The sequence below is a fragment of the Biomphalaria glabrata genome, chromosome 3 (genome assembly GCF_947242115.1).
Source record: "Biomphalaria glabrata chromosome 3, xgBioGlab47.1, whole genome shotgun sequence".
NCBI classification, from domain to species: Eukaryota; Metazoa; Mollusca; class Gastropoda; family Planorbidae; genus Biomphalaria; species Biomphalaria glabrata.
The window spans coordinates 159,313-171,825 of NC_074713.1; the positions used below are offsets into that span (position 1 = coordinate 159,313).

General features: G+C 36.4%; 1 protein-coding gene across 20 annotated transcripts in view; it reads right to left on the bottom strand.

Annotated features, from left to right (window-relative positions):
- LOC106070553 (dynein axonemal heavy chain 6-like) overlaps nt 1-12,513 on the bottom strand; it is a 136,922-nt gene that overhangs the window by 75,889 nt on the left and 48,520 nt on the right. For 19 of the 20 annotated variants that reach the window (XR_008776877.1, XR_008776875.1, XR_008776876.1 and 16 more), the window contains exons 19-24: nt 11,323-11,475; nt 10,472-10,573; nt 6,882-7,031; nt 6,564-6,692; nt 5,926-6,039; nt 703-846 (exon numbers count right to left, since the gene is read on the bottom strand). Coding sequence is in view for 16 of the 20 variants with exons in the window: in XM_056022901.1 (XP_055878876.1) it covers nt 703-846; nt 5,926-6,039; nt 6,564-6,692; nt 6,882-7,031; nt 10,472-10,573; nt 11,323-11,475 (792 nt within the window). In the remaining 4 variants the exon portion in view is untranslated. Of the gene's footprint in view, nt 1-702; nt 847-5,925; nt 6,040-6,563; nt 6,693-6,881; nt 7,032-10,382; nt 10,398-10,471; nt 10,574-11,322; nt 11,476-12,513 lie in introns of those variants that run through there. The other variant, XM_056022916.1, reaches the window with a different exon arrangement.

Sequence of the window (12,513 nt, forward strand, 5' to 3'; positions counted from 1 at the left end):
TAAGACATTTCCTCCTGCACCTCTCTTTTCCCGAATTGTATAAGTATTCTGAACTATTTACGAACTTCATATGGCATTACTGATCAAAACCAGCATCAACCTTAAACAAGGGATGAGTGGATTAGTCATGTAATACTTTCCATTGTCTGAAGAAAGCCTCAAGGAATAATTGGTTTTGGGAGAAGAGATGGGTGCCACCAAGGCCTACCAAACCAAATAAAATGCCATGACAATGAAACCATTGAAAATCTCAAGCTGCCAACAATAACCTTACTTCGTACTGAAATGCTACTGAGACACACTCTAAAACAATTTATATTGTGGTAACAACAAAGGAAACATCCAAACGTATGCCCGAAATCTAGTGTAACATAGCTAAAAACTTCACATCTAAATAATAATAATCTTTATTATCCGTAAGGAAATTTGTCTTACAATTTGTGCATTACACCAAACAAAAAAACATTATAACTACAAGAAACCAAAAGTGTACATTCACACCAGACTCACTCATAATTTCTTCCTCTGCATAACTAATTAATGAAAGCACAAAATTGCATGTCGCCACAGTGCAGCGCCATTTTGAAAAAAAATGTATCGTGACAAAAAAAATGTATGTGTTAATTAAAAAAACTTGACATCTAAATGTAGCCAACTTAATTGAGAAATGACAACTCTAATAAATAGAAAACAAACACCTACTCTCTGTTTCATAACTTCAACTTTCTTCTTCAACATGCTGACCACATCATTGGGTGGTAGACCTTTCTCTAGCATCTGAACCGTCTTCAGGTATTTCATAGTGGTGGAGGTCACCTCCTCTGGTTCCAAGTTCATGAATGGAACCTGGTAGCACACACAACCAAAGGAATAATTAATACACAATTCTAAAATTTTTTTTATTGTTTATTGCAAATATATATATTTTTTTTATTTAATCTTGTTTTTTTTTTTGTTTAAAATCTTATAAACTACAGCAATACTTGCAATATGCATGTCTAATATAATGATTTCAATAAATGCAAGCACTTGGTGCTAAACCTAGATATATATATATATATATATATATATATATATATATATATATATATATATATATATATATATATATATATATAGTCACTAAAAACTTAATGTAAGAAATATTAGGGCTTACAATTAAAATTATTATTCAAATAAACAAGGGAAACATTGGGACTCGGCACCTAACGGTGAAGTGCTTAGATTCTTAACAGTCATATGCAGACATTCATTTTATAGATTACCCTTTTCACATTAAGATGAACATGCTTATAGAAAACCCTATTAGATCAATAGTAGGGTTTCCTATATGTAGCAGTAAATCTTTTTATTTAACAATACAATGGTTTTGTTTTTACACAGCTTTCCTAATTTTCAGTTTGTACAGAATTATCTCTACAAAGACATCTGATAAATGAAAGACATTGCCGTGACCTTCTTATTAGAACCAAAAAGAAAATGCATCTACCACTCATTAATACCTATCCTAGTGACTTTGAATAGTTGAACAGCTGCTCCACATGTTATCAATGAACTTAAAATGTTTTCTAAAGTCTGGTCAAAAGTCAGTTTATTGTGTAGGCGTATGTGCATGTTATAGGGAAGATATATATATATATATATATAGAGAGAGAGAGAGAGAGAAATAACTGTGCTACTCCATTCCGATGCTCTCCTATATTTAACTTATTTGAGATTTAAATATGACCAGCAGATAAACCTGGAGCTTTGATAGGCGTGTAGCTGAAATAGTGTTGTATTAGGTAGATAGGCCTGGAGCCAAATTATTATATAAATAAGCCCATGAAAAGTGCTGTATTAGTTAAACAGGCCTGGAGTGAAAATAAAGCTGTATTAATTAAATAACACTAATACAGTTAGATTGGCCGTAATTTGAGCCATGATAGGGCTGTATTAGATGTGCCTGGAGTTAGGATAGGGCTGTATAAAACTATATAAAAGTTTGATAGGCCAGGAGCCATGAAAGGGCTCTAGTTTATTAGTTAGATTGTCTTGTAGTAGATATAGTATTAGTACTAGTTGTACTACATCTAAAGTTCTATTCTAGGTTATTATAGATCATATTCATATGATTAGTCATTAGTCACTAGATTATTAGATTGACTGCATCAAAATGTTACAATTAGTGTTGGGTCAGTAACAACGAAATTCATTGAAATGTATTTCTATTATCTAGACTAATAAATAGTAATTACCAATACTAACTAATAGATCTAGATCTATAGTCTAGGCTAGGTCATCGGCCAATCGACTGGCTAGACCAGAGACTAGATCTAGACTAATCAAGACTAGAGTAGTAACTTCTAGAGTCACTAGACAAGATCAGATAAGATTAGTCTGATTAGATCATTAGACTAGTCCTCTAGTCAAGATCTAGATTACTAGATCTTATCTAGATAGGTCTAGAGTAGTCTAGACTTAATTATAGTCAGAGTATTCATTCTAGACTCAGTAAACTGAGAGTCTAGAGTAAGTGAAAGTGACAGTCTTGACTCTACTCTAGTTCTAGACATGTCCACATGTCAGTATAAAGTGAGTATAGACTCTAGACTTCTAGACGCAGAGCTGGCAGAGACTAAAATCTAGGCTTTACATAATTATGATACTAATGATAGATCTAGTCTTGTGAGGGCGTAATTTTTTTACTAAGACTTTCTGTGTTGTTTTTATAAATATTTCTATCGCCACTCACATTCATTGATAACGTAGATAGCTAGCCTAGAGCTGCACACTTGTTGAAAATGTGTAGCAGACGCCATGCTTGTTTATATTACGATCTGTGACATAGATTCTATAAATAGATCTAGATATATATAGATTAGACTTCAAGGAAGAATAAATACGGCCAGATTGTGATGCAGGCCAAATATTATTTATTACAAAATTAAAAATAAAATCGAGTATCACATAAGTAAAGCTTTTGTTTTTGTTCTAGACCTAGCGCGGCTAGTCGCTAGATCTACATCTATTAAAATGATCAAATACTGAATGAGAGAACATTATCATGGCAACTTTTAAAAACAAGGTTACAAAGACAGTTTGTGTGGAAACACAAAATCGACACCCGAAGTGGTCCACCCAGGCAGGTAAAAAGGCAGGTTTCAATATTTTCAGAAAGAACATCGGAATGAAATTCTATCAAAGACAAATGACAGAGAAGAATGGAGAAATAAGGTTGACAGATCTTGTGTGGTGCCCCAGCGGTCCAGCAGACCAAAGAATAGGTGAAAGTGGATGTGAAGTTAGCTGTGAACTGATAATGAATATCTAATTGATCTTAGACATATCAGTATTTTTCTTAAACATGTCATGTGGAAGTGGTTCAGTTTCTTATTAGCATGTTTTCTGTACACTGTCCACGTTTCTGAGGCATAGAGCAATGTAGTGAGGATGATAGCTCGATATATCCCTAGCTCCCTAGCTTTGTATTTGTTGTGATACCTCGTCTGTTTTAGACCGTCTTGCCTTGGCGATGCGCAGGTCGATTTCATTATCGAAAAATACTGAATGTCAAATGGAAAGAAAAAATACCAGATACTGACTGAAGTCCTTCGAAGAGCGGCTCACCAAAGCATCCACACAATCCTGATGCAGTCCCAGCTGGGATGGTCAGGACACGTCTGCAGAATAGAAGACCGCCGCATCCCTAAACGACTATACTGTATGGCCAATTAAGGGAAGAAAAGCGCTCCCAAGAACAGGGACACCCTCAAAGCTTCTCTGAAGGCGTTCAGCATAGACCCAGCCACATGGGAGATAGAGGCACTGTGGCAGGCACATGACAGAGGATCATGGCGTCGCGCTATGAAAACTGGCGCACAGGTTGCTGAGGAAAAGAGAACAACGCTGGTAGAAGAAAAACGCCAGAGAAGAAAAGCAAGGCCAATGACACTAGCTCCAGCTGGAATAACCTGCCCAGTGTGCGGCCGAACATTCCAGGCTCACATAGGTCTCATCAGCCACATGAGGAGACACAAAACCCCAGTGCAAAGCCCTCAGCCATATATATAATTGTTTTGTAAAGGGTCAATCTCTTATTCTTAAAAAAAACAAAACATTTCCTTAAAAAAAAAATTATCCTTTAGTTGGAGTGTCTAATAGCTGTTAAGCAGCGCTACAGTTCACGCGATAATATGAAAAACTATTTATTAATTGTTGTTTTAAATTATGCCCAACTTATAGATTTTTTCTCTTTTAAAAAAAGTAAACTTTGTTTTTCTAAATGTAGTAAATAGTATAACAGAACTTACTTAACTTAGCAATACAAATATAAAAAAAAAAATTGACAAGAAATCTAATATTGTCTGTAGTAGTGTGTTACAAATATGTTAAATAGTCATTTTCCCCTAATAGTAAATAGTTGTAAAAGTGGTGCATTTTTATGAAATAACTGGTTGCATAAGTGATTTTAAAAAATTAGATTTTTCGCTTTTAGAAAAGAAAAAAGTAGCCGTGGCACCAGAACTTTGAATGGTCTAAAATATTATGATGTTGGATTTTCACTATCTTTTCTAGATCTAAACGTGACGGACAGACAGACATTCCACACAAAACTAATAGCGTCTTTTCCCCTTTCGGGGACCGCTAAAAATTAGCAAAGTCAAAGTGTATCAGATGCAGACAATGACACATACTTTGGCGTGTTTTACATAGCCTGAAATAGCACAATTAGCATATAGATCGATATATAATATATCTACATCTAGTTTAGCGCTACGGCTCTCAAAAACTTTATGTTGCGTTGCGAAACTTTTTTTTTTTTCATTTTCTTTTTCGGTTAATCTTTTAAGAAGTAGATCTATTTTTTTTTTAGCTCATATGCATAAGTTATTTTTGAACAATGACCAATACTAAACACTCGTCCCAGCTTCTAGCGGGTAAAAACTCGAGAACCTGAAGATATTAAAAGTGCAGACGATGTGGGAAAAGAGGCTTGACCTTAAAGAAAATGTAAAATAACGCATTTAACAGACAAGAATTGTTATATCGTGTACCTTAAGATGTAGATTAGAGACAAACTAGCAGACCAGTCTTAGGTAAATGTCAACTTTTGCTCTCTTGTATCAATTCATCCATCCCAGTGGCATTACAGCTCATGGACGGCCCTGACCTTCTCTAGCACATCTTTCCATTGTGATCTATCTTGGGGCTCAGACTCTTAGCTGTCGTAGATCTGCCTCTACATCATGTGGGATGCGTGGTCGAAAGGCTAATTACGCTCAAACTTGGCTACCTATGTAGGGGGCCCGAGGTTCGACACTTGACTCGAGCAGCGTTGTGTTTACTGAGCGCCTAACGGCAGCACGGAAAACCTTCTACAGATGCCCCCTCTCCCCACATGGGATTGGACCATAACGTATATAAGCATGCTATAAACATGAAAGTAGCGCTTTGTAAAAGCTATAATAATAATAATCATATAATCATTTTTCAGATTTAGAGCAGAATTAATTAACTGCCTGGTTGGGATAGCTGACTAATAGTCGTATGGTGGGAAGCGTGGTCGAGAGGCCAAGTGCGCTTGAACTTGGCTTGGCTACCTAGAAGGGGGCTCAAGGTTCGACACCCGACTCGGGCAGAGTTGTGTTTACTGAGCGCCTAAAACCAACTCCTAGATACCCCCTCCCCCCCCCCCCCCACCGGTCCACAAATGAGATTGGACCAAAAGCGCTCTGAACATGCTATAAGCATGAAAGTAGCGCTATATAAAAGCTATAATAATAATAATGATTAGCGCTTCGGAAAGTCATCACTATAGATCCGAGTTATAGGCCTAACCCTGGTTGCTGCCATACCCTACAGGTTGGTCTATCTTTGTAATAAAACAAAACTTGTGAACATCGAAACGAGTATTTATCTTCTACAAATATTTAATTTTCTGACCTCTGTCCATCTTTGTACGATGTTGTCCCATTGATCGATACATGTCCACATCACGTCTCTCATTTTAAGTTCGGTTTGGACTTCATGTAGATAGTCCAGTTTAATTACTTCCACCTAAACCGTAAATGATCTGTTTAGTTATGTGGGTTTTAATGAAATAAATGAAGAGACTACGCCTGATGAATGCCCTAATTAAACGACCAATGACTGGACTGCAAACGAACAACGAATGACTGGACAAACAAATTATATAGTAATGGAGAGAAAAAAATCGTTGGCCATCATGAGTTTGAGTTTTGAGTTTAGGCACATCGGCACAATTTAGGCCATATCGTGCCATCATGATCAATGAAGTTTTAGCAGACGATTGTTAAGTTTTTGCGTGCAAGCGAAGAGGCGGGATGGAAATTAAAAAAAAAGGAAGAGCAAAATTGACAAAACAAACAAAAAAAAAAAAAGGAACATTGGATGTTGCCATCCCCAAAAGACGCATTTGATTGTGCAATGGTGTCATGACCTAGTTCTTGAGGGGAGGGTGCACACTAGAAATCTGATATCCACGCATCTCTTGTTACGACCATCATGAACTACTGTACAAATGACCTACTTTACACTCATTTAAAGAACTTCAGACGAACCTTCAACTCCTTTTGACGATCTTTTAATGCCTTAGACTTTTGTTGCACAGATTCCATTTGCTCTAAGAGGTCATTCAAATATTGCCGGACTTCTTCCCGATCTGCTTTAGGATCTAGGAGCATTGGATTCTGTTGGGGGGAAAGTCATTCATTTGTTTGCATTCAGAATCATAACAATTACACTAGAAAATGGGCGAACCAAGTAAAGTAAAAATTCCCAAGTATAAAAACACTTCCATATATTAATCAACAACAAAAATAAACACAATAAACAATGCACATATACGGAAAGTAAACAAGGTATTTCAAATGTCCAACCTGCATTTTCTCAAACACATTCTTTGCTTCTGACAAATAAGTCTGGCCATCTTTCTCTGCACATTTGTTGAACTTCTCAAGAATGGCATCTCTCCCAGACAATGCTCGGTCAATCAAATTTTTAGAGTTATAGATGATAGGCTCCATGGTCTGGGAACAAAACAAGAATGTCTTAACAATGTCTGAACCTTGCATATAATATTTCATATGCGGTATTCAAGTCATCTAAACAATTATTACCATTATTTTCCCATTAATTTCCATACACAGTTACACCCAAGTTTTATTTCCTCCTATTCCGCGATTACCTCTTTTTTTTACACATGAACATAGGAAAAACTGACAGAGATAGACGGACTAATGTTCATAATGACTTCATACATTTATTTTTCCATGACAGACTGCCACTGGCTATGGTCTAATTACTAATACATACTGTATTTTCCCTTCTGCAACCGTAGCAAGTGGACAGACAATATATATGCAATATATTATTCGTCAAACGTCTTAAAACGCAATTCTTCTAATAACCAAATTAATAGTCGTCACGCGGGTCAGCCAACTCCTGACCCCCCCCCCCCCCCTGAAAAAAAAATCAAACTACTGTTTAAAATATATGTAGGCTAACTTCAATTTTAATTGTAATGTTTTATTTTAGAATAATCACTAAAAAGACAGGCTAATTAATATACGAAAACAGAGTACTATATTTAAAATCTCAAATGCATACATATACTATCCTACTTGTATACATAATACATTGTCTTACTTGTACGCTGAGTGATAAAGGGGAGGCTCTACATAATAACCTCATTATTTCAGATTTTGTACGGAATTTTGTGCGGCCCGCGTCTTGAGATTCTAACGTTTTGTGTAGCTCGCCAAGTCAATAAGCTTAGAGACCTGCTTTCAACTAAAAAAATATTATACAAACGATTTGATAGGCCCCTATCATTCATTTTCTTGCTGTTTTTTTTTCTTGTATCTTTTTTCCCCCAATAACATATTAATACAGTACTCTAAACATTATAGCCTCCTTCAGTCGCAAAGTGACTGTGGATCATCTGTCAGAAATAATAAAATGAAAGCCTGGGCATTGGCTATACTCGGAGCGATGTCGCCCACATATCAGTCCCCCCCCCCCTCTCCACGTAGCTGACGTGTCTAATAACATCAAGTGCCGATACAATATGGGATAAGGGGCGTCGCACATTCTGCCAGAATGTTGAACTGTATGCTGCATGCTGCCTAAGGGTAATCAGCTCCTATTTTTTCAGGGTTGACTCACAAATCCTTTCCCATGTTTGGATATAGCCGCAAAGGTTCAATTTTCTTTTACCTAGCCAGACAAGGCTAACGAACTCCTCCTTCCCGAAAGTTACCGATTCTGTAAGGTTGTTATGGCCGGAAGTGGCAAGGATATAAGCTCTCCACTGCACATGGCCGGATTTAAGAGCTGGCAGGCTGGGCTACTGACCCGGGGGACTCCGCAAAAGCAAAAGGGACCCCCACAATAAAGATTCAAACATATCAATTTCGACGGGTCAGAAACTTTAAGTTGTTAACATTTCTTTCACATTTTTTTTTCGCATTAATACGACTATAGGTCTACTTAGGCTACTTTAAATCTTACGGTTGGCCATTCTGACATGGTTAAGAAGTGTCCGCTTGTAGCGTGTTCGTAATATAAAAATGCAGCTCCGTATTTACAGCAGTGCGTCAACCCAGGGCCTTAACCTCCATAAACTCAAAAATATTTATTTTTTTTACGAATATTTGTATATTTATTTTTTTAAAGAAGGAAAATGGCAAAAAAATTTGCTAATTCTCTATTTCTTTCATCTAAAAAATGCCATTCTTTTAGATATAAACATTATTTTTAATAAGTAATTTTTTAAAAAAAGATTTTGAAAAAGTGTAGGAGCACCCACAAATATCCTCCCCAGGTTTCCCCACATTACCACATACTTAAATCCGGCCCTGCCATTCCCTATTAAATACTTCCAAATGGTATGGGTCTCAAAAAGCCTCTGACAACCAGTTGAACCCCTGGCCTTGACGTGTCTCAGATATTGGGTTCTGCAGAACTGTTATCACTGACAGGAGAAGGACCAAAGGCAAACAACAGGGGCCTAAACTCTCAGCATACGACTTTTTAATTTTATCCTCATTCTCATTATTTAACGAACGTCATTTTCCAAATACTTGTAATACAACACTACTTCCATTACATAACAACTTATATAACATAACTACTTTCATTACATAACTACCTCCATTAGATAACTACTGTCATTACGTAACTATGTCCCTGACATCACTACTCCAATTACATCACTACTTCCATTACATAATTACTATCATTGTAAAACTACATCATTTACATCATTACTTCCATTACATCACTACATCCATTACATCCCTTACATCACTACATCCATTACATCATTACTTCCATTACATCACTACATCCATTACATCATTACTTCCATTACATCACTACATCCATTACATCACTACATCCATTACATCATTACTTCCATTACATCACTACGTCCATTACATCACTACATCCATTACATTACTACATCCATTACATCATTACTTCTATTACATCATTACTTCTATTACATCACTACATCCATTACATCATTACTTCCATTACATCACTACATCCATTACATCATTACTTCCATTACATCACTACGTCCATTACATCACTACATTCATTACATTACTACATCCATTACATCATTACTTCTATTACATCATTACTTCTATTACATCACTACATCCATTACATCATTACTTCCATTACATCACTACATCCATTACATCATTACTTCATTACATCACTACATCCATTACATCACTACATCCATTACATCATTACTTCCATTACATCATTACTTCCATTACATCATTACATCCATTACATCACTACATCCATTACATCATTACATCACTACATCCATTACATCACTACATCCATTACATCATTACATCAATACATCCATTACATCATTACTTCCATTACATCATTACTTCCATTACATCATTACATCCATTACATCACTACATCCATTACATCACTACATCCATTACATCATTACTTCCATTACATCACTACATCCATTACATCATTACTTCCATTACATCACTACATCCATTACATCATTACTTCCATTACATCACTACATACATTACATCATTACTTCCATTACATCACTACATCCATTACATCATTACTTCCATTACATCACTACATCCATTACATCATTACTTCCATTACATCACTACATCCATTACATTACTTCATTCATTACATAACTACTTTTATTCTTCCATTACAAGGCCAATTCCATTACATCACTGCTTCCATCACATCATTACATTCGTTACATCACTACGTCCGTGATCCCCCCTTTTTTTCCCTCGTTATATTTACTATTTCATTGCCTCTCTACAAATGCACTGGGTATAATTATATGTTCCACTTACAGAGAAGACAACTGCATCTTCCCTCGTTATATTTACTATTTCATTGCCTCTCTACAAATGCACTGGGTATAATTATATGTTCCACTTACAGAGAAGACAACTGCATCTTCAGGAGCCTTTCCAATCATGAATTCATCTAGTAGTGTGTACAAATCTTTAACAATAATCGATTTTAATTCCATGCTGTCAATCTGGTCAAACATTGAGAGAGTCATACTTAGAGTCAACGATACTAACAATTGAAACAGTAAAAAAATAAAAATTAAAACAATCTAGTCATGTAAACACACACTTACACATACACATAGTTATAGAGAGAAAGAGAAAGTAAGATCAATATTGTTCGATTGGCATGCAGGCAGACGAAAGGACGGACAGACAGACAGACAGACAGACAGACAGATAGATAGATAGATAGATAGATAGATAGATAGATAGATAGATAGATAGATAGATAGCCTTCAGGACAGAAGGCTCAAAAGTAAAGTAGCAATCATACATAAAACACTGAACCATAATCTTCAAATACAAAAACAAAATCTAATAAAATACTCTGAAAGACACAAAGATAAAGGCACATTCCTCGTCCCATATGCTAGGACAAATTTGTACAAACACTCTTTCTTCCCTAGTGCTATTAGAGCATGGAATGGGTTGCCTGAGCTAGCCAGGAAAACCAGTGACTTGGCTGAATTTAAGTCATTGGTTAATATGCATGACTAAATGCATGACGCGTAGGACGTAATCATCTTTTTTGAAGTAACGTCTGTATTATATAAGATAAGATAAGATAAGATAGACAGAGACAGACAGACAGACAGACTGATAGATAGATAGATAGATAGATAGATAGATAGATAGATAGATAGATAGATAGATAGATAGATAAGATAAGATAAATGATAGATAGAATAGGCATTCAGTTAAAATTAGAGTTCACCTGTTGTTGAAAGTCATCCATAAATTGAAGATAGGTGACATACTCCATGGTTGACGTGGGCTGATTGTAAAGTTTGACAGCGCCATCTTGAAGAGTTAGCAAAATATCATCCATGGCTTTTTTGGTGATAATTGGCAGGAATTTGTGGATTTGCTGACAAATAAAATGTAAGAATTAAAAACATTTTAGCAACAAAAAAGCTGGCAAAGTCAACTTAGACATTGTCATTGGATCTAAAAAGTTTACTGGCTAATGAAATATGTAAAATTAATAATAAATACAAAATACAAAATATAAATGGTTGACAATTGAACTTGACAGACATTTTTTGACTTAATCGCTATTTAAAAAAAATGATCTAAATTGAAGATATTTTTAAAAGGATTTTTATGTAGGCAAAGTTTAATACATTTAAGCTAAAGCATTATCAGTGCACTATGGTACAGACTCTTTTGTGGACCCGTGAGGGTGGGGGGGGGAGGAGAAAGGGGTATGTAGGGGAAGGTCTCCATGTTGCCTTTAATATTTATGACCTCCTTCAGAAGTACAACGACTATGGATCATCTCATGGAAACGAGATGAATGCCTGGGCATTACCTATGGTCTGAACGATGTAGCCCACACAGCAGTCCCCCCCCCCCCCCCCAATATCGCAGCTAAATTTTTTTCAAAGGAATGGCAAGTGCCGATAAAGTTTGGGATCAGCAGCACCGCAGGCTCTGCTGGGGTGTAGCACTGTATGTAATCAGGGTTGAGTTCCGAAGCCTTTCTCGTGTTTGGCTGTAGCTGCAAGGCAGCAGTGGTTTGAGTTCAGATTTTTCCATCTCCGAAGAGAGTAGCCAGCCAAGGCTAACGAGCCCCTCCTGCCTTAAGCGGCCTTCATGGGGGGTCAACAAACACAGCTCGGCACGAGTCGGGATTAGAACTCTTTGGTAGGCAGACGAGCTGTTTTTTTGCCGCTCAGACACACACCCAACATAAACAATAACGGCAACTGAAATGTTCTTTACGTTGTTTTTTTTTATATATTTCCTAAGGGAATTAATATTTGTATGCCCATCATTATTTCTTTATGCCCCATGATGCAGTTATGTCCCATGTTACGCGGCACCGTTTTTTTTTCTTATTTCCCTGGTGGGAAGCGTGGTCGAGAGGCTAAGTGCGCTTGAACTTGGCTTGTCTTGGCTACCG